General features: G+C 48.4%; 1 protein-coding gene across 6 annotated transcripts in view; it reads right to left on the bottom strand.

Annotated features, from left to right (window-relative positions):
* The window catches only part of CPAMD8 (C3 and PZP like alpha-2-macroglobulin domain containing 8), a 65,116-nt gene that overhangs the window by 24,185 nt on the left and 18,253 nt on the right, over positions 1-22,678 (bottom strand). For all 6 annotated transcript variants that reach the window (XR_012498065.2, XM_074337967.2, XM_074337963.2 and 3 more), the window contains exons 11-20: positions 22,162-22,389; positions 20,706-20,876; positions 17,868-17,996; positions 12,388-12,571; positions 11,015-11,187; positions 10,285-10,434; positions 9,258-9,419; positions 6,152-6,294; positions 3,140-3,202; positions 1,642-1,873 (exon numbers count right to left, since the gene is read on the bottom strand). Coding sequence is in view for 5 of the 6 variants with exons in the window: in XM_074337967.2 (XP_074194068.2) it covers positions 1,642-1,873; positions 3,140-3,202; positions 6,152-6,294; positions 9,258-9,419; positions 10,285-10,434; positions 11,015-11,187; positions 12,388-12,571; positions 17,868-17,996; positions 20,706-20,876; positions 22,162-22,389 (1,635 nt within the window). In the remaining variant the exon portion in view is untranslated. The remainder of the gene's footprint in view (positions 1-1,641; positions 1,874-3,139; positions 3,203-6,151; positions 6,295-9,257; positions 9,420-10,284; positions 10,435-11,014; positions 11,188-12,387; positions 12,572-17,867; positions 17,997-20,705; positions 20,877-22,161; positions 22,390-22,678) is intronic.

Below are 22,678 nucleotides of genomic sequence, written 5' to 3'. Positions count from 1 at the left end.
GGGGGAATGAAATCTCTTGGTTTCCACAGCGTCTCTAGTCTGGAGCTAAAGCTCACGTTTTCTGCCCTTGGTATGAAATGAGCCAGCACATGGCAGGCCCAGGAGGACAGCCATGCTTGCAGTGCCCAGCGGGCTGGGGTAAGGCTGAGACCTGCGGCCAGAGCTCTGGGCCGACCTGCAAAGAGCAGGCTTGCTCCTGGCTGCACTGCTGACCCTGCGCCCCATTCACCCCTCTGCCCGAAGCCTCAGCGTACAATCCCTGCCAATGAAGGCGCCCTCCTCCCCTCCCTGCCTCCCACCCACCAGCTGACATCCAGGCCAAGATCAGGGAGATGGGTGCCCCTGGTCTCCCCAAGCCACATGAATGCACAGCCCCCCCAAAGAACCCTTCCCCACTGTGCCCCATCTGATCTTGGTCCTCACGGGTCCTTTCACCTCACCTGCCATCCCACCTCACCACCAGGGTCTGAAATTCCCCCAGCCTCCAAGGTCAGCCCCAAGCCACCACCTCAGGGGAGCTATTATGAGTTGAACTGAGTCTCCCCAAAAACATATGTTGAAGTCCTAACCCCAGGTACCCGTAAACGTGACCTTATTTGGAAATAGGATTTCTACAGATGTCATTAAGTGACAATGAGGTCTTAAGGTGGCCCCTCATCCAATATGATTAGGGTCCTTTCTTATAAGACGAAATTTGGACACAGACATTCAGAGGAAAGATGATAAGGAGATATACACGTGGAAGCAGCCACATGGAGACAGGGGCAGCTAAGGGAGCAAAGCAGCCACAAGCCAAAGGACCGCCAAGGGTTGCCAGTCGCTGCCAGAAGCTGGGAGAGCATTGGACAGATTCTCCCTTAGAGCCTCCAGAAGGAGCCAACTCTGCCCACACCTTGACCTTGGACTCTGGCCTCTGGAACTGTGAGAGAATAAATTTATATTGCTTAAAACCACCCAGTTTGTGCTACTTTGTTACGGCAGCTATGAGAAACTGATACAGGGGCTACTGGATGGCTCAGTTGGTTAGAGCGGGAGCTCTTAACAACAGGGTTGCCATTTCAATTCCCACATAGGCCTATGAGCTGCGCCCTCCACAACTAGATTGAAGACAACGAGCTGCCACTGAGCTTCCAGAGGGGCAGCCGGATGGCTCAGTTGGTTAGAGCGTGAGCTCTCAACAAGGTTGCCGGTTCGACTCCCGCATGGGATGGTGGGCTGTGCCCCCTGCAACTAAGATTGAAAACAGTAACCGGACTTGCAGCTGAGCTGCGCCCTTCACTAGATTGAAAGACAATGACTTGGGGCTGATGGGCCCTGGAGAAACGCACTGTTCCCCAACCCTCCCCAAGCTTAGATGGCTGGTGAATTAGAAGCTGAAACAGCCTACCTCTGCCTCTTCAATAACACACATGCTGCCCCCATGATCTCCCTGGGATGACCCCATCCACCCTGCCTCCCCAATATCAAAGACACTATCCCCATGGCCTCTCCAGGATGACCCCATATCCCCTACCTCCCCAACGTCACAGACACTATCCCCATGGTCCCCCAAAATGACCCCATCCTCCCACCTCCTAACATCATGGATGCTGCCCCCCCCCAACAGGGAAGGCTGTGTAGTGAGGGGGGCAGGTTCAGTACCTCAGCGCAGCCGCCCATGTAGTTGTAAATGCTGAGCGGGATCTTGGCCTGCTCCCCACGAACCACATGGAGAGGCAGCGTGAAGTCCACAAAGAAGGGCTTGAAGGTCTTCAGCAGGGTGGGCTCAGCGATGCCCAGACCCCACTTGGCAGATAGACCCACAGCCTCAGCCACCCAGCTGGTGATGGAGTCAGGGACCTGCACACTAAGTGTCTCCTCGCCGGACGGGTCACTGCAGAAAGATGGGCAACCCATCGGCCCTTCTCCAGGGCCATGTGAGCAGCCAGATGAGAACAGATGACTCCAGCCATATGGCCTCGGGGCCCAGGAAGGTGCCCCCTGCAGCTTGGAAATAAGCACTTAAGGCACCACAGAATGTGTGACAGCAGAAAGCCATCCCTCCACCCTGACTAGCTGTAATCAGAAATATGTACAGCTCTCAGGGCAACTGTGGACACAGGACCCTCAAAACATGGGTTCAGCTTGGGCTCCACCTGGGAGCCTCACTGGCTGCTCCAAAGGGTTCCTCTTCTGCCTCCCAAGCCCTGTGCCCAGCTCACCAATCCTACTGAAGCATGAAGCCTCTTGGGGAATAAATTCCATGAGTGAGGGGACCCTGCCCGCATTGTTCAAGATGCCATTCTTGGCACCAAAAACATCTTCAGGCATCCAGAAAGCAGATATATTTGAATGACGATGGCCAGACAGCCCATCTTAAATCTGGGGCCCCAAGGCAAATAGAACAATCTGGATCTATTCTGACCTGGGGTTAACCCTTCCCCTAATGAGGACATACACATCCATGAAAACAGCCTGAGGAACTCCCAGCAGTGAGCTCAGTTCTGTGTTGGAGCATGTGTCATGTGCCTTGTGGCACCTCGTGCCTCATAGGGGGACCTGGCTCAGGAGTGGGCCCACCTGCTGGCCCAGGGGTCTGAACTGTCATGCCTCACTGGTTCCCCAGGGCAGGCAGGCTACCACTACCTTCTACCAGTGCCACTGGTGTTCTCACGCTGAGCACTGAAAGAAAAAAGCCAATTGCGTCCAGCAGGAATTTGGCAGGGCACTGCTGCTTCAAGGAGAACGAAAAGGGGGAAAAATGTGGAAAGGAAACGTGCTGAGAAAAGCAGCCTGTTTTGCAGGCAGGAGTCCGAGTCCCCTGAGGAGTGAGGAGGGGGAGGGTGGGGTCAAGTTCATGTTCCAGGGAACTGTAATCGTTTTAATGAGCTCGTTATGCAAACAGAGCAGATAGAGTTACCCCAAGAGGGAGTCGTAAGAGGCACAAAACCCTCGCATTTCATATTTCATGGGCGGATGTCCGAGGCTGCAGCAGGATTTAGGGCTGACTTCATGGCTTTGGGTTTTATGTGTTAGAAAAGGATGCCCAACGTCTTACTCAGATGTGGGTGTCTGATCCACAGGCAAACCCACTGGGAACAATCGGGACTCGCCTGAGTGCCTCAGAGCCCACAAAGACAGCAAAGGAAAGGAGTCTTACCTGATGTTGAGACACTGCCAAATCCACGTTTCCGGGAAGAAGGTCCTTTTCCTCTTCTCTGCTCTATGAAAATAAAAAAAAAAGAAGTGATTCAAGTTTCATGAACATAACTTAATTCTGTTAGCTGGCAGGTTAACATTTTACTCGATTAGGACATACCGTGTTAATTTGCTTGTCAGTTAACATGCTACCCAGTCAGGATATAACATGTTAATTCTCTTACTTGTGAGTTAACATTCTGCCCAATTAGGATATAAAATGTTCATTCTTTTACTTGGAAGGGTTAACATTCTACTTGATTAGGACTAGAAGTGAGGCATCCAAGGCTTGGCAGAGTCACCTTAAAGCGACAGTGGTGTTTCATATCCTGAAGGGCCACAGGGACCCCACGTCCTCCCCTCTGCTCATTTCCTTCCCTGGATTTGCCATGTTTTTCCGCACCATCACATAGAGCCCGCCACCTCCCCCAATCCCTCCTCTGTTTCCTAAAGAGTGCGTTTCATTGTTGGTCCATCCTCAGAAGCCTCACAGCTCCTCTTTTTTGGGGGCTGACCTTTCATTAAAAAAAATAATAAAACCGACTCCAAATTTGACAACACCGCTCAAAATTAAAAATGGTCGCATTCTTTCAACCTGTAATACCTCTCCTAGGAACGCACTCTGGAAATACCCACAGACACGTGTGCAAAGACAGACAGATGGAGTGGTTCACTGCAGCACTGAAAGAATTAGGAAGTAGTCAAACTCTGGAATATTATGTCAGCGAAAAAGAGTGAGGTAAGCATATATTGTATGCACTAATATGGAATATCTCCAAGACTTACTGTTGACTTAAAAAAAAGAAGGCACAGCAGTATTACAGTATTATCCCAATGATGATTTTTTTAAAAATCCTTAAATCCTTATATATGCACAAAAATTTTTCTAGGATATCTAAGAATTATTGACCACAGTTGCCTCTAGGAAGGGAACCGACGGTCTGGAGGTGGGAGGGAGTCTTCCGTTGCATTATATAACCTTTCACACTGTTTGAAACAATTCCAACCACATGCACATGGGTAAGAATAATATCTTGTCCTCAGAATACGAATGTTATCCAACAAAATGGCACACACACCTGCTTTTTAAGGCGTTTCTTGCACCTTTCTGTACTGGGATTTACAATTGCCTTTGTGTTTCTGGGTTTCAGAAGGCTGCTTCTGTGCCCAGTCCGGGCCAATCTCTTGTGAGTCCTGCACATGGGAGGGCCAGGGTCCCTGTGGTGGTGGCTGACTGGTGGAGGCTGAGGGGCCGGTATGCCACCTCCCTCATCCAACCATATCGTGGCAACGCCTCCATGTGCATCCATACTTCTGTGGGAGGAGCCTGGTCTTCCCACACCCTGACTTGGAGTTTGGAAACGAAGACCCCTGTGGACTTACCCCACTCCTGCTAAATGAGTGGCCCAGGCAGGAAGAACCCAGGGGACCCAGGTATCCAGGAACCACTGCAGAGGGGACTGGGCGTTGGGGAAGGCTCTCAATCTGGGCAGAGCAGGCTTGAAAATGAAGAGGACTTTCATGGACAGGCCCACAAGTGCAGAAGGTCCTCTGGGCTACTTCTGGCTCAGAACAAGGGTGCTGAGACCCATCCTCAACGTCTCTGGAGAGATCCAGACATTGAGGGACTGACCTCATCCTTGGCCCTCCTGGGTTCTGTGCCCTCGCTCAGAGGAGTGGGCAGGAGTGAGGCCATCCAAGGTTTGCCTCCCCTGTTCCAGCCAACATGCCCTTAAATCCGGAGAGAGCAGGGAGGCAAATTTTTCAGAGCACCTTCCCAGGCTGGCTGGCTGAGACCTGGGATTGAGGAGCTAGTGGCAGAGGCAGAGGAATGAAGGGAGTGGGAGAGAAAAGAGGTAGGCAGCAGGGGGTCAAAAGGAACAGACCAAAGAGGGAGACTGGAGAGAGGAGAAAATATCACCTCTTGTGAAACAAAGGTTTCCATGACTCCAGGGACAAAGCCACAAATCTAAGGGGCAGATGTGAATTCCTCTCTCTCAGTAATTGATGTTAATCAACAAACAAACAAACAAACAAAAATATGGAGAATCTGGGTACCACCATTAATAGGCCTGAATGAAAGTATGCATAGAGAGCCCTGTACCCAATGACGGGGGTTTGGACATTCAAATAGACATGAGCATTTACAAACACTGCCCATATAGTCAGTCTCCAAAATAAAAACCGGACGATGGATATCACAGACCATGTTCATTGGCTACAATACACATTTGACACAAATTTACAAAACATAAAAAGAACTTTAAAAATCACTTGAAAATTTAAAGCACTTCTGGACACATCACAGCTCAAAAAGGGAATCATTCGTAAGTGAGACCCTATTTGGAACCACATAATAATGAAAACTTTTTGCGGCACAACTCAGGTGTAGCCAAAACAGAGGGAAATTCATAGCCTTCAAAAGGCTTAAATGTTTATAGAGTTAAAATAAAATAATAAAGACTGATAAGTAATTATTTGGTGTCCAATTTGAGAAGGCAGAGAGTTGGAGGGGAAGAAGGAAGAGAGAGGAGCGAAGGAAGAGGGAAAGCAGGAAGGAGAAAGAGTAATAGAATTTTCTAAGCAGAGTCTCTGGGAGCTGGAAGATGAAGCCCCAGCTTTCCTCCCTGCCCTGTTCCTTCTGTCTCCAGACAGGTCTTCTCCCTTGATGGACCTTCTTCTCTCTACACCCCCAACCCAGGCACTGGGGCAGGCCCGAGTGCTCAGTGACCCAGTCCACCAGGCCAGTAGTGCTTTTGCCCCCAAGGGGACATTGGGTGATGTCTGAAGATATTTTTCGTTGTCACAACTGGGGGAAAGTGGTGCTATTGACATCCGGTGGGTGGAGGCCAGGGATGCTTCTCAACACCCTACAGTACATGGGACAGCCTCACCACATTGAATGACCTGGTACCCAGCCTTAGAGGTCAACAGGGTGAAGTTAGAAAACTCTGCTTCAGTCCGCAGCAATTACCTGGGGGGTTGCCTGGAGGACGCCACTGCCACCAGGCTCCCCGTGTGGGGCTGGAAGGCGTGGACAGCCTCGTCGGTGTATAGGCCGCCATCCTGCCGGTGGTTCAGGCTCACCAGGTCAGTCATCACCACAAGTCCCGTTTCCTAGGCAACAGACAACATCCAGACCCATGGTGGGGAAGTGGATGTGATTGCCCCACTAGTTCTCATCACCCTGGGGCCACTGGCCCAACATTGCTGCTGTGTGATGGCCCTGCTGTGGGCTTGGTGACACGGACTGAGGGGGTCATGGCACCCAGTGACCATCCAGGGCAGAGCAAATGGAAGGCCAACACATTTGTAACCTAGACACAAAAGGCCACATATTGTATGATTCCGTTTATATGAAATGTCCAGAACAAGCAAATCCATAGAGACAGAAAACAGACTGGTGGTTGTCTGGGGCTGGGGGAGGGGGAATCAGGAGTGACTGCTAATGGAGATGGGATTTCCTTTTGGGCTGATGGAAAAGTTCTGGAACTAGACAGAGGTAGTAGTTGCACAACATTGTGAATGTACTAAATGCCACTGAATTGTTCACTTTAAAATGGGTTAATTTTCTATTGTGTAAATTTCACAAAAAATCAATTGGCACAGTGCATTATTATCTAGACCAAGGGGTATGTGGGCTACAATTGTTACTGTTATAATTACAGTGGTACCTCGGTTTTCAAATGTAATCCACGAGTTCTGAAACAGTAAAAAACAGCTGACAGCTAGGCCTCAGGATCTTGCAGTCAGCAGAAGCCACGTGACATGTTCGACTTCCGAGGTGTGTTCAAAACCCGAAGCATTTACTTCCAGGTTTACGGCATTCATAAACCGAAATGTTCGTCAACAGAGACGTTCGAAAACCGAGGTACCACTGTATCTTCATCGCTGTGCTAGTTATTGGGAACGACGGGGTTGAGGAGAAGTCCCATCCTAGACTGGCTGACTCTGCTTTGCGAATAAAGAACTTAAACCTACTTTCTTTGACTCAGAGGTAGCACCTCTTAATTCCAGAAGTCAGCAGGGCCCAGGGGTTTAAATCACCAGGCATTCAACAAACGTACAGTTGAAACATCATTTGTTCCAATATCGATATATAAATGTAAATATAGATAGATATGTAATATATTTTTGCTAATATATTAGCAAACAATTAGCAAATAAGTCAATTGTTCAAATATACAGTGTGATCAAGCAATACAGTGAATGTTTAAATAAAAAAATTTATTACAGTAAAAGACACCTTTCCATTACTCCCCTTCAAAATACTTCCCCTCACTTCGAACACACTTATTCCACCGTTCTTGCCACTTTCTGAAGCCGTTCTGGAAGTCCTCTTTTGTGAGTGTCTTTACTTGAGCTGTTGTGGCTGCCTCGATGTCCTGAATTGATTCAGAACGTTTTCCTTTCATGGTCATTTTGACTTTGGGGAAGACCCAGAAGTCTCACGGTACCAGATCCGGTGAATAAAGTGGATGAGGACACACCATATGTTTTTATTTGACAGAAATTGCCATATACCAGAAGCGATGTGTGACATGTATTGTCATGATGGAGGATGATTTATGGCACACTTTAAAACACACCTTCTCTCAACCATAGCTCATACCCGACTGACTGCACCGAACAAGTTGAAACTTGTCACACACTGTTACTAAGGCTCGACATGCAACTTCCAACATTGAAGATTCCTGCCTTTCCCTTGGATGGCACTCGGCAGCAGCATTCACTGTATTTTGTGATCACAACGGAAAGGCTCCGTGTCACACATCGCTTCTGGTATGGCGATTTCTGTCAAATAAAAACATTACAGTGTGTCTTCCACCTTATTCACCGGATCTGGCACCATGTGACTTCTGGCTCTTCCCCAAAGACAAAATGACCATGAAAGGAAAACGTTTTGAATCAATTCAGAACATCGAGGCAGCCACGACAGCACAACTAAAGACACTCATGAAAAAAGACCTCCAGAACTGCTTCAGAAAGGAGCAAGAATGATGGGATAAGTGTGTTCGAAGCGAGGAAGCCTATTTTGAGGGGGATTAATGGCAACGTGTCTTTTATTGTAATAAATTTTTTTATTTAAACATTCATTGTAGTTTTTGATCACTCCTCATAGATAATATGATATATGTATACATATATATATATATATATATATATAAAAATTTTCAAGCTAATAGAACAAAATGTTAATTGTAGGATACGGGTGTTCATGAGTTTGTTCAACTTTTCCATATATTTGAAAAACTCCATAATACCGTTTCCCCGAAAATAAGACCTAGCCGGACAATCAGCTCTAATGTGTCTTTTGGAGCAAAAATTAATATAAGACCCGGTCTTATTTTACTATAAGACTGGGTTTTTAATATTATATAATGTAATATAATATAATATAATATAATATAATATAATATAATATAATATAATATAATATAATATAATATAATATAATATAATATAATACTGGGTCTTATATTAATTTTTGCTCCAAAAGATTAATTAGAGCTGATTGTCTGGCTAGATCTTATTTTCGGGGAAACACGGTGAAAACAGGAGGAATGTCTTTTAAGTGATTTTAAAACTGAGATGAAAAGTACCTTCAGATGGAACATGCATTTGAGTGGAGACCACCAGCATGTGAGCTCCTGGCGTGACCTAGGGGGACACTTGTGCATACTGCACCTGCTGGCAGCCCCCTGACCCCTGTAGCCAGGAAGGAGGGGGACGGACAGGAGCTATGAATGTCATCGCAAGTGAACCTGCTGCCTGAGAACAGGGCCACCCACTCCCAATGTGACAGTTTTCCTTCCAGCAAAGTACCCTGAACATCATTGCTCCTTATCAAGTTCAAGTTTCCAGTCCACGCTGATAACATTTTACTCTCATCTGCTTTGCAAATCCAATGGTCTGCTTATGAGCTTTCATTGAGGAGAATCCCAAATGAGTTCTGTGGCAATAAAAGTTTGAAAGCTTCCACCCGCACTCATCTCTTTGTTTCAAAGTGAGAGAAGCATGGAAGGGGGCAAAAGTGGGAGAGGCATGAGAACCCAGCATCCAAGACCACCTCTCCTTACGGCGAAGGCAAACCCGGAGTCCTTGGTGACACCCCAGGGCCATGGGAAGACAGAGGAGCGCCGGCGTCGTCGGGCCGTCAGCCCAGCCCACCAGAAGGGTCCGTCCTCCCGTGACACCCCGAAGGCATCAGAAATGTCGTAATCTTCTAATTCTCGGAAAACCTACAGGCAAAGGGAAGTGGGAATCAGTCAGCTAATGGTTTCTTTCGACCCAAACTGGCTCTCGTGGGCCTGGCATGCTCCTGTCTCAACCTCCTTTCACATACATCATTGGGAGACAATCTTGAGACGGGCATTGATGGTGTTAAAAATGATATAAATGGAGCCACTTTAAAATGAAGCCAGAGCTACCGTCCCAGAGAAACAGCCTTGCGCGACCTATGCCTCAAACCTTTGGAATGCTAAAATGGAAAAATAACCTTTGGACTGGGCCTAAAGCAACCTTGTGTCCCAAATAACTGTTTGCAAAGATAACAAGAAAGCAGTTATTATGACTACCAGCCTGATGACTACTGGACTGAAAATTTTTTTAAATGGTGAAGAATTAACAGCACTATGCTATGTTACATGCACCAATAGAAACGCCTTCCTTCTACTGATGTAATTGCTCTCCTTCCCTTTCTCATAAATACCCATTGCCTTTGTTTCCTAATTGGAACACTACTTGGGCTTCTGCCTGAAACGGTGCCTCCTCAAATAGCTATTCTTACTGATCTCAAATGAATGCTTGTTGCCTCTCCCTTTGAAAGGCCTTTTATTTTCAGGTGAGCAGTGACATTAGCCCATTTTAAAGATGGGCAGATTGGAGTCGGAGAGGGAGGACCAGAACAAAGTCACATTGCAAGGGTCTGATGAATCTGACTCTAAGACCTTCCAACGGCACTGGAGCAGCGACAAGGAGTAATTTCACTGAGAAATGAACCCAATGGAGAGAGAGAATCTGGAGTCACACAGGGCTCTTCACTTATTGGAAAGTGAGAGACCCCCGTGGAGGTGCTGGAGGCTGGCACCCAGGGGCCCCACTTACCTGGGCAGGAGTCAGCCGAAACCCAGACCTCAGCAGGTAGACGCTCTTATCAACCACAGTGACACACACGCAGCTGCCCCTGGCAGCCCTGACCCGCAGATCAACAACTTCCCCAGGTTGGGTCTCATTTGCTGAAAACATCAGTGAAACCTGAACCCAAACACAGCAAAGAAACCAGGAGCTTGACGATACCCTCCCACGCCAACCACCTTCTCCACCTGCCAAGGAGAGTCAGTCCTTGCCAGCTCAGCCAGGACCCTGACCTTGCCACCCAGGTGAGGACAAGAGTGGGAGACAGAATGACAGGAACTAGGCTGGTGCAACTGGGACATCTGTGCAGAGGACGAATGGGAGGGGTGGGGAGACAGGCACCAGCCAAGGGCATGTTGCAGCCAGTTTCAAAGGGTGCAGAGACAGGGTGAGGGAGCCTGAGCCCATTGTTGGGGACATGAGCAATGTCCCTTAGGTCTGGAGCCCAGTGTGGACAGAGAACAGCTGACCATTTTTCCCTGTGTATGATGAATGCAATCCCCATCTGGGTGACTTTTGAAGATGCGACAGTTAAGATGCAACTTATGTTCCAATTATTGCTTACAAGTCCTGCCTGTGACACCATGTGTGGCAGCTGTGCACAGCCCATCCCGGCACTGACACCCTGAGGACCCGAGCCCCAGACGGTGCTTGACCATGCCCTCTTCTCTCCCCCAAGCTGGGATTCCCAATGTTCTACCTGGTTTTCAAAGAAGGTTCCCACAGTGAATTGGAGGCTGTCAGCGACCCCTTCTCCATTTTCCCTGACATAGAAGACAAGCAGACGGCCGAGGGGGACCATGCTGGGGGTCACAGCCAGTTGGAGAGAGGTCACGCACACATTGACCTCTGCTGCTGGAGCTGGAGGGGGCTCTAAGACAAGTCAAAGGTGGGAGAGGCATCAGAACCCAGCATCCCACAGTGGGACCACCAGTGCCCCAGGCTGCCCTGGGGTGACATGGGGCACAGCATGGGGAGGTGCTGACCCATGGTAAATGCTCCATGGACACTGATATCTCTGTTATTTCACCCAGAAAGGAAAAGAAGCCCCAGAATGTAGGTACACAATGCCCAAAGCACAATACCCAATGCCCAGAGCCAGCGGCTCGCACCCAGGGTGATGCTGCCCTTCAGGGGACATTCAGCAACATCTGGGGACATTTTTGGTTGTCACAATTTGGGGGTGCTACTGGCTTCTAGTGGGGGGGGGCCAGGACGCTGATCAACGCCTTGCAATGCACAGGGCAGCCCCCACCACAGAGAATGATCCAGTCCTAAATATCAGTAGGGCCAAAGGTGAGAAAGTGACTTAGCATGAGAGAGACCCTGTCTGTCTTCCTGCCTATCTATAAATCTATTTATCTATGAATCTATGTATCTATTTTCCATGAGTCAATTACTCCATCCATCCATCTATAAATCTATAAATCTATCTATCTATCCATCCATCTCAAGGGTTCTCACGCTGGGTGACATGTCCCCCCAGGGACACTAGAGGTTGTTAGGTTGGATGGGTGTTACAGGCATCTGGTGGGTGGAGACCAGGGACGCTCGCTGCTCCATACCCGACAGTGCACAGAACGCCCCACCGTCGAGGATGACCTGCCCTCCACCGTCCCCACTTTGGAGATCCTGCTTTAGGCAGAAGGGCTGTGAAAAGGATGGGGAAGGGGACGACCAAAGGGAGGACGTAGGTCTCGTGAGGAGCACGTAGAGTCAAGGAGAGAGAGGAGGACTCCTAGGTGAGGGAAGAGCCTGGGCAAAGGCAGAGAGGGGGGTGGCCAGATGGCAACACAGCAGTGTACGTGTCAGTGTAGGGGCCCCGATTGTGACTGGCCCACCCTGTCCCCTAAAGACACACAGTGAGGATGGCCTTAGAGGACGTCTCCACCTCCAGCAGCTAGTCACTGCCCACCCTCCTGAACCCTCCTGTGTCTCGCCTGGGACACATGTCCTCCTGAGGTAGGCTCCCCTTTTGACTACGTCTAGCGTACCCTTCCTTTCTGGGGCACCTATCCCAGTCTCAGCGGTTCAGAACGAAGAACAGAACTTCCAGCCTGCGGCCTGGCTCACCTGTCTCGGAAAGGTGTGTTAAGCGAATTGGTTTCTCCGGGGCTGCCCGCCTGCTTCTCTGCTGGGTGATGTGGGCGGGCTGCTGGCCCGAGAGCACGATGTTGCCCCGTGCGGCCACCTCATAGTACAAGGTGAAATTGCAGGGACACGTGGACTTCACAGAAAAATGGGCTTCTTCCCCGACCTGCAGGAGACACGTAGCATGGGGACTCCTGCCTGACACCAACGACCCAGTACCAATGCCACAGCCCAGGCAGGGAGCCAGCCACTCTGGGGCCACAGGGAGGTTGGGATGGCTGAGGGAGGAGCGCTGGCTTCAGGGAAGATGCCTGGTATCCCATGCCGGCTGTGGCCACGTCTCCTTGGAAGCCTCAGCTGTTGTTCTACAAGTGGGGCTACAGAGCACACAACATGGGATAACAGCATGGAAGCTCTCCATGAGGTGTCATGTGGTAAAGAATTGAACTTGGCCCAAAAAGAGGTCTGGAATTTGCTCCTGGCTCCTAATAGGTGATCTCTGAACAATTAAAATGTTCTGCCTGAGAAGTGTCTTTGTTTACCAGGGGCCTTGGGCCGCACCAGATAGTGACAATATGATTTACTGTGGGGGCTGCAGGCCACGCTGTATCGGTTTGACTTTTGGAGGGGCTGTGACAGAGGCCAGTCATGCAATAGTCAGACATGTCTACGTGACTGACCCCTCAAGAAAAACTCTGGACGTTGAGGCTCAGGTGAGTGTCCTGGTGGGCAGCACACCATGCATGTTGTCACACATCATGCTGGAGAGGACCAATGGAAGCTCCCGTTCAGAAGTCTCCTGGACCCTGCCCTGTGTTCTCTTTCCTAGGCTGATTTTAATCTGTGTCTCTCAATATAATAAAGTGTAACTGAGTATAACAGCTTTCAGTGATTCTGTAAACTTCCCTTAGAAATTTTAAAAGCCTGAGGATGATTTGGGGACCCCCAAATTCTGCAATCGGTGTCAGGAGGGTGGATGGTCTTGGAACTACTCCCTAATTCTGCAGGTGCCAGCGCTACAGTGAGCTGGGCCTTCTCCTCAAATGTGCACTTGACAAGTTGGGTCCTCTCTAATCCCCAAGTTTCCAGAGGGGGAAACTGAGGCTCTGTCCCTTCCCCATGTGAATGAGTGGTGGGGGTTAGGTTCAAACCCAGGCAGGCTGATGCCAGGGCCCCTGGCTTAAACCCCAAGCTGCCCTCATTCCCTGTGTTATAGCTGAAGCCTCCCAGGTCCTGTGACCTCCCTGGTGGCTTGGGGGTATAACCATGTCTAACGCTGAGGCCACAGGCTATGTGGAAGGTCATCCTCTGGGCCTTTCCCCCAGAGCTTCCCTCCTATGCCCCATCTTTTGCAGTCCATGACTCTCCCCAAACAGCTGGATTGCCCTGAATGCCCAGAGGATGGAAACCTGGGGCGGGTGGTGAGTCTTGCTCTAGTTGTGGGTCCTTGAGCAAGTCATTTCACCCCTCTGAGCCTCAGTTCCCCCATCCATAAAATAAGGTTATATCTCCTGGACAGAAGGTCCTAAAGAGCCAATGAGGGGATGAACATGTCATGCTCCACACCACACCGATTCGCCATGTGTGGTTAATAAATGTCATTCCACACCTCCCCCCACCACACCACCACCACCACCACCACCCGAAGATGACAACATGCCTGTTTAAGGAGCTGGCCCAAAGGCACTCTGATGACCAAATTTGAGCAGCAAAAGGAAGAGTGAACTCTTCAAGAGTATCAAGGACAGGAAAGACTGAGAAACCATCAGATTGGAGGAGACAAAACACAATGAGAGAACCTGAATGAGATTCTGGATCAGAAAAAGATGTGAGAAAAACCAAATGAAATTTAAACACCAGTTTAGTTCATGGAAATATCTAGTGTTGATTTCTTAGTTTTGACAAATGTACCGTGGTTTTGTATGATGTGAACATTAAGGGCAAGCCTATCAAAATGCCAATGGCTTTTTTAGGCAGAATGGAAAGGCTGACCTTAAAATTCACATTGAAATAAAAAGGATCCAGGATAACCAAAACAATCTTGAAAAAGAGCAAAGTCAGAGGACACACACTTGCCAATTTCAAAACTTACTACAGAGCTACAGTAATCAAGAAAGTGTGGCACTGGCATAAGGCTAGACGTACAGATAAAGGGGATAGAACTGAGAGTCCAGAAATAAACCCACACATCTATGGCCTAATGATTTTCAATGAGGGTGCGAAGACCATTCAGTGGGAAAAGGATAGTCTTTTCAACAGATGGTGCAAAGGACTGAAGTCAGACCCCACCGCACACCATATATAAAAAATAACTGGAAACAATTCAAAACCTTAATGTAAGAACTAAAACTATAAAACTCTTAGAAGAAAACAAGGGTAAATTTTCATGACCATGGATTTGGCAATAGTTTCTTTAAAATATGGTACCAAAGCACAAGCAACAACAACAAAAAAAAGATAAAAGATAAATTGGAATTCACCAAAATTAAACTTTTGTTGCATCAAAGGATACCATCAGGAAAGTGAAAACACAACCCAGAAAATGAGACAAAATGTTTGCAAACCATATATCTGATAAGTGCACAGTGTCCAGAATATATAAAGAACTCTCACGATTCAACAAGAAAAAGGCAAACAACATTTAAAAATTTGAAAACACTAGGGGAAGCCGGATAAAGGAACCATAGGCCTGTATTCGTCACAAAAGTTACGGTGATGAAAAGGTGGGGGGATTGTTCCAGATCAAGTATGACTACGGACACAGAAGAGCCAAAATGCAACATGTAAATTGATCCTGAATAAGACGTGCACACAAACCCACGCATGTGCATTCACACATGTGCACGTGCACATATATGTATAGGTGCACACAATTGTGCAGACATGCATGGGTGTGCACACACACTAGATATATGTTACATCTTGAGGACACCTTTGAAAACCTGAATGTTGCCTGTGGCTTGACCAATATAATTGAGTTAATGTAATTTTCGTAGATGTGACAATGGCCTTGAGGCCATGTTGAAGAATGTCCTTATTTTTAGGATATATTATGCTCAAGTATTTAAGAGTGAAGCGTCATGATATGTGTAATGTACTTTCAAATGCTGCAGCCAAAAAAAGTGTAGAGAAATTAGATAGATGGGTGCGTGGATGGGTGGTTGGGTGGGTGAATGAAGGGGTGGGTGGATGGAGGAATGGACGGATGGAGGCAAAATGTTAATTCATAAATCTAAGGGAAAAGCATGTGGTTGTTTATTATACTTTAAAAAAATTATCTTAAATTTGTAAATATCCCCTACAAAAAGACAAACAAAAGTACCCTTCTGTTTGAAATGTTGGATAGAAAGAAGGAAAGAGCACAAAGCTTTCTCCTACACTAACCCTGTGGTGTCACATTAACCCTAAAAGATTCAAGTGACATTCCTCTTATACAGAGCAGCTCATCCCTGCATGTGACTTGGTGCCAGAGGAAGGGGAAACGTAGTCAGCCAGCAGGCTCCAGCTCCTCCCACCCGCAGGCTGGACCAAGCATGGCCACTCTTGCCTCAATGCCCTGAGGTCGCACCCAGGGCCCCTTGATGACAGCCTGGGGGTAGAAGGAGCTGGAGCCTGCTGACTGACTGAGGCAGGATGGAGACATCCCTCCAAGAGGAAAGTCTGAGTCCTCATCTGACCCAGCCAAGTCCTCACCTACTGGGAACAGCGGTACTGGCAGCTGGGGACACAGGGCTTCTTCCCACCCCCGTGGGAAAGTGGCCAACGCCAGTGTCCCCACACCACACTGCTGGTTGAACAGCATTACGACAAGAACAGTGTGTTCAGCCAAGCTGGGCACGATCTCGCCTGAGTTTCTCATTCTTATAACCCCTGCAGAGGGCTGCCAAGCCCAGGAGACAGGCACGGAGCCGGAATTTCTTCGAGCTGCATCCCAGGGGCCCCTTGTGGCCTCAGGTCTGGGCAGAACTGCTAGAGGTTTATGGGGCTGGTAGGGCCTGGGAGCCCATGGCAAGTGGTTTGCATTAGGAGCAATGCTGGCGGGCCTGCCACCACCCATGGCAGCCAGGCTCCGCCCTTGGTGCTCTGGTTAAGGGGGTTAATGGAGTGCTTTATAAAACACACAGCTATGTATCGTTCAGTAGGTGAGGGACTAAACAAACCGCAGTTCGTCCATACTATACAATGGAGTATTATTCACCACTAAAATGAAAGGAGCTCGCAAGTCATGAAAAGTCACAGAGGAAACTTCAATGCAAGTTTCTAAATGAAAGAAGCCAAACTGAAAAGGCTACATACTGTATGATTCTGACCGTACAACATTCTGGGAAAGGCAAAAGTATAAAGACAGTGAAAAGATCAATGGTTGCCAGGAGCTAGCGGGGAGGGAAAGATGAAGAGGTAGAGCATAGAGGATTTTTAGGGCAATAAAACCATTTTGTATGATACTGTAACGGTATATACCATGTTTCCCCGAAAATCAGACCTAACTGGACAATCAGCTCTAATGTGTCTTTTGGAGCAAAAATTAATATAAGACCTGGTCTTACATAATATATACTATATTATATGTTATGTAATATATATTATATTATATAGTATATAGTATAATATATGTTATATATTATATTATATTATATTATATTATATTGTATTATATTATATTATATTATATTTTATATGAGACTGGGTCTTACAGTGAAATAAGACCGGGTCTTATATTAATTTTTGCTCCAAAAGACGCATTAGAGCTGATTGTCTGGTTAGGTCTTATTTTTGGGGAAACACGGTATATGTCATTGTACATTTGTCCAAACTCACAGAATGTGCAACACCAAGAGAGAACCCTAACGTACACTATGGACTTTAGTTCATAATAATGCACCGATATTGGCTCATCCATTTTAACAGTAATGCAAGGTGCTGCTAATCAGTGCGCAGGGGACAGGGGTGCATGGGAACTCTCCCAACTTACTGCTCAATTTTTACAAATCCTCTCCACGTACCTCTCCACGCATCTTACTTAATCGGGATCGTGGAATAACAGACTTAGAAAGAACTAACAAGAGACCCAGCTCTAAGTTGGTCTCGTCTCTGCACTCGGTATGTCTGGAAGTGTCTGGGTGGGGAAATTCCTGGTGCCTTCACACAAGAAGTGGAAGCCTCTAGAAAGTGGAGAACCCAGTGCCAACAGCAGGGGGCCCATCTGAGGCCTGGGAGCAGTGGCACCCTGAGGATAGGAGTCACGTTTATCATGATAAACCCTGAGCCACGGCCTTAACGTCCATCACAAATAAATTACAGGCATTCATTCCTACGAATACCTTCCTTGCTGGAGGGATGGGGGGTCCAGCCCTGGCCTCAGCATTAGTCCCGCTGGGGCCGGTATAGGTGCCCTGGAAGAGCGTACATGCCACATCCTGTGCTCCATCCTGCCCGGGGAAAGGCACCCCTGAAAGCCTTACCTGCAGGGGGTGGGAGGGCGGCTGCAGCTGCAGGTAGCACTGGCTGGGGGAGTACCAGCTGCTGAGGGAGAGGTAGCTGGGCAGGTACTGGGTCCCCACAGGCTTTCCGTTGAGTGCTGTCACCTTGGTCTGAAGAAGAGAGGGTACTTGGTCAAGGTCTGGGTGCCCGGGAAGGGGGTCTTGGGATGCTTGGCCTGGCCTGCCCTGCCCTGCCCTGCCCTGCCCTGCCCTGCCCTGCCCTGCCCTGCCCTGCCCTGCCCTGCAGGAAGACCCACCCCCCAGGCTCCAGTTTCCCTTTGGGGAACTCCCTTTTCAATTCTCAGACAATGGGGTTCAGTGTGGTTAGCCTGTTCTTTCCAGCTCTGTGGGAAGCAATTGTCCAAGACTGGCCACAGGGTGTTGGGGGTCGGCTCAGGCAGGGACAGGTGGCCATCAGGAGACAGTGCCATCACATTTTGGGGAAAACCCCCTCCTCTCTGTGTGCATGTTTGTATCCCCCCTCCCCCGCCCCAAGCTTGCCAGCAGCCCCAGGGTGGCTTCTCTGAGGGAATAACCTGCCTGAGAAGGGAATAGAGGAGATGGCAGTCAGGAAAGGGAGTGGCTATCCTGGAAGGCATCCCAGCGGCTCTGGACCTGGCCCCGTCTGGAGCTCACAGCCCAACCCCTGCAGCCCCAGATCCTGGTGGTTATACTATTTTTGCTCCTCTGGTGGTTTGAGCCTGTTGCCTTCAGTTGCTGCTAAAAGAATGAGGCTAACACAAGAGGGATGTTTAAAGGGGGAGTCTAAGACCTCTGCGTGATAAAGAATAAAGAAGGTGGCCAGGCTTCTTTCTCTAAATCCCTGGAATTTCTCCGGTGATGAGAGTGCATTTGTTATTCATGGTAGGTCCTGAGCATGTGGCTAATGAGATGACTCAGGATGGGGACGGCCCCTCCAGAAAGACCAACCCTTTGATTGGAGGATTGGGGCTCTGAGTCACATATCATCCTGACCTCCAGGTTGGGGAAGTAGCTGGAGACTGAGTTCGGTCTTTGGGCCCATGATTCACTCCAAGGCACCTATGTAATGAAACCCCAATAAAAACAGTGGACACTGATGTGTGAGTGAGCGCCCCTGGTTGGCAGTTCTTTTTGTGTATTGTCACACATCCGTGAGCTGGGAGGGTAATGAGTCACAGCTCCACAGAGACAGCACAAGAAGCTTCGAATTTGGGACCCTCCCAGCTCTTGTCCTAAGCGTCTCTCTCTTTGCTTTGTTCTAATTTGTATTATTTTTCTATAATAAAACTGTAATTGCAAAAGGTTCGAACTTGCAGTCCTGGGGATATACTGTATAGCAGGATAACTATGGTAAACAATATTGTATATTTGAAAGTTGCTAAGAAAGGAGATCTTAAAAGTTCTCGTCAGAAGAAAAAAATATTTGAAACTATGTGTGGTGATAGATGTTAACTAGACGTACTGTAGTGGTTGTTTTGTAATATGCGCACATATTGAATCATTGTTATACATAGGAAGCTAATATAATGTTATATGTCAATTACATCGCACTAAAAAAATTAGATAATATTTAAAACTGGTTCTGCTTTTTAAAAAACAATTAATTAAAGACCTTCTCCTAAGCAGTATTTGGTAACAGAAATAGAATATCTTTCTATTAAAGGGACATTTTTGGAAAAAGCTAATTTTTAGACATCTATGAGAGAAAATTATTCAGCTAATTCTGATATTTGAAGTATTTGGGCACTTTGCTGCTACTTAATTGCTAACGGACGAATGGAAATAAAGAAATGTCTTCCATTTTTTAAAAACCTGAAATTGTAAGGTAGTGAGGCAGCAGGAAACCCAAATTTATAGCCAGTTGGTAAAGAATGTGGGTGGCCTGGGGACCCTTGTGCTTGTGGCTTTGGTGGTTAAAAAGCTTTAAGGACATGTCAACCATAAGGGACACAGAGACCACAAATGTCCTCAGCTCCCACCTACACATTTATTCTCAGTTGCCGCGTCCCCCCCACCCAGTGTCTCTGGGGCGGTCACAGAGCTGGGAGCCAGGACACCACTTCTATCATTCCTGTTCCTCCTTCCCCTGACAATGGGACACCAAGTCCTACTGATTGTACCTCAGCAGCTCCAAGCTTGGTGCCCTCTCCATCATCATCTCCTGTCTGCCCACCTGTCATCCCCCAACCCCCCAACTACCGTGTTTCCCTGAAAATAAGACCTAGCCGGAAAATCAGCTCTAATGCATCTTTTGGAGCAAAAATTTATAAAACCCAGTCTTATTTTACTATAATATAAGACCAGGTATAATATAACAAAGAATAGAATAGAATAGAATAGAATAGAATAGAATAGAATAGAATAGAATAGAATAGAATAGAATAGAATAGAATAGAATAGAATAGAATAGAATACCAGGTCCAAAAGACGCATTAGAGCTGATTGTCCGGCTAGGTCTTATTTTCGGGGAAACAGGATATGTGCACTGGAGAAGTGGCTGGGTGTCAAAATTCAGATGACTCTGTCTGCCTGACTACCTTCTGGGAGGTGGGGGTTAGCCTCACCAGCTCCTTCCTCCACAGCTTCCTGAAATGGCTCAGCTTGGCCGGGCACTTGCAGGACCCGATTGCACTGTGATCGTGGGCCCCTGGGCCTCTGCACATACTGTCCCATTCCCCGAGAAGCAGCCTCCCACCTCGCCCTGGGGCAGGTGCATTATTTGTACTCCTGTTGGCTTCCCCCATCAGACCATGAACTCTCTCAGGGTAGGGAGAGGACCCAGGCCTCCTGAGCATGTGCCTGTTGGCTGAATGACAAGGGCCCAGGCGACTCACCCACCTCCAGCCACACATGCTGGGCTGACATGGGGATGGAGGGGATTTCAAATGCCACCAGCCCTTCTCGGGACACAGATTCCGTAGTGTAGATGTTGTCCTTTGGTGTCAGCTCTGCCCTGATTTGGACCGTCACCCCCTCAGCTGGGCTGCCATCAGGGTAGGACAGCTCCACCTGGAAGGGGTCACCAAAGATTTCAAGTGGTTAGGCAACACTCCCCAAACTGATTTACAGACTCGACCTGATCCCCACCAGAACCCCAGCCGGCTTCTTTGATGAAAGAGACAAGCTGATGCTAAAATTCACAAGGAATTTCAGGGGACTCCAGTAGCCAAAGCAATCCTAAAAAAGGAACAAAAAAGGAGAACTCACACATTGCAATTTCAAAAGTCACTACAAAAATGTAATAATCAAGATAGTGTGGTATTAGCATAAGAATAGACATGGAGACCCAGGGAGTCCAGAAATGAACCCACACATCTATAGCCAATTGATCTTTGATAAGGGTGCCAAGGCCACTCACTGGGGAAAAGTATAGTTTCTACAACAAATGGTGAAACCATTGGATCGCCACATGCAAAAGAATGAAGTGGAACCCCTACCTCACACCATATATAAAAATGAACTCAAAATGGATACAGATCTAAATGGAAGAGCTAAAACTATAAAACGCTTAGAATAAAACAGAGGGAAAACCTTCATGACTTTGGACTGCGCAAAGAAATCACAAGGTGCAAATCACCACAAGCCACCCATTAGCCTCATGCCAGGGTAGGAACAGGGTGGGCAATGCCATAGACAGGAACTCTCGTAGCTCATCATTCAGGCGGGTAGAAAAGGTGATCAGAATGAAGGGTTCAGAAGACATGAATGTTGTAAAAGAAATGTGGTCAGTGGGTGCGGAGGGACCCTGGAGCAGGTATTTGGTGATGGGGTGACGGGGGCTTCAGCCTGTGTGATCCCCATTAACAGCTCTGTTCTTTAATGCAGATGGTGGGTAATTTCTCAACTGTACATGAATGCTCCCCTTTCCCTGAATCCATAGCCCCAAGCCCCTTCTTCATGCATATTATGACCGTGCCTGCGGTGCTTTAGCTTCTACTCCAGCTGGGACCTGAAAATCAAAGGGCATATGAGCTGTGTCTCCATGCTTGGGACAGTGGTGGCTGAGAGAAGGGAGGTCCCAAAGTGGAGCAAGAGGGGGACACAGTGTGAGGACACCAGGATCCTATGGCCGGTGGAAGGCAAAAGGGGTCGGGGTGTGGGTGGCAGTGCCCAGGGGCAGAGCAAGCCTCCCCCTGAGGTGACACCCAGCTCTGCTTGTCTTGCTTTCTCCAGCTGCAATTGGGACCCTACGGCAGTGGTTTCATGGTGGCCCTGAGGCGGGAGCTGGAGTGGAAGGCAGCGCAGAGCCTGCGACCTCGGTTGGCACCTGCTGGGCACTGGCTCCAGCACTCACCATCCCCACATAGGACAGACCCGGCTTGAACTGCTTCCTGGTGACCTTGGAGTACCGGACGTCTACCAGCTGCCTCTGGACGGGGGTGGAGTCATCAAAGGCCACCTGCTGGCTCCCATCCACAGTGGTGACCATGGCCCAGATGCTGACTATGCCCCGGAAGTGCTCAGGGACGTCGGCCGGGACCATGTCCTTCACGCAGATGTCAAAGTCCTGGGAGCCGTGGATCTGGAAGCAGGAGACACGCAGGCTGTGCTCAGTAGGGGCTGCAGCTGCTTCAAAGGACAACTCGCAAACACACATCTGAAATCCAGGTCTCTCTGGCCACCTGGAGGGCCAGGAGGACACTCGGTGACACACCTGACCTACGCCATGTGTGGGGATGCACAATGTCCCTGTCTACTCTGTGGGGCAGGTGAGACAATCCCCGCCAGCCAGACAGCAGGGAGGAGATTTGAAAATAGTCCCGTTTCAGAGCACTCTCTCCCCTCCCACTTCCGAGGCACAGAACTCCCCC

This window comes from Rhinolophus sinicus, chromosome 15 (genome assembly GCF_057876585.1).
Source record: "Rhinolophus sinicus isolate RSI-liver-muscle chromosome 15, RSI-T2T, whole genome shotgun sequence".
Classification (NCBI taxonomy): Eukaryota; Metazoa; Chordata; class Mammalia; order Chiroptera; family Rhinolophidae; genus Rhinolophus; species Rhinolophus sinicus.
This window is presented reverse-complemented; position numbering and strand designations above follow the sequence as displayed.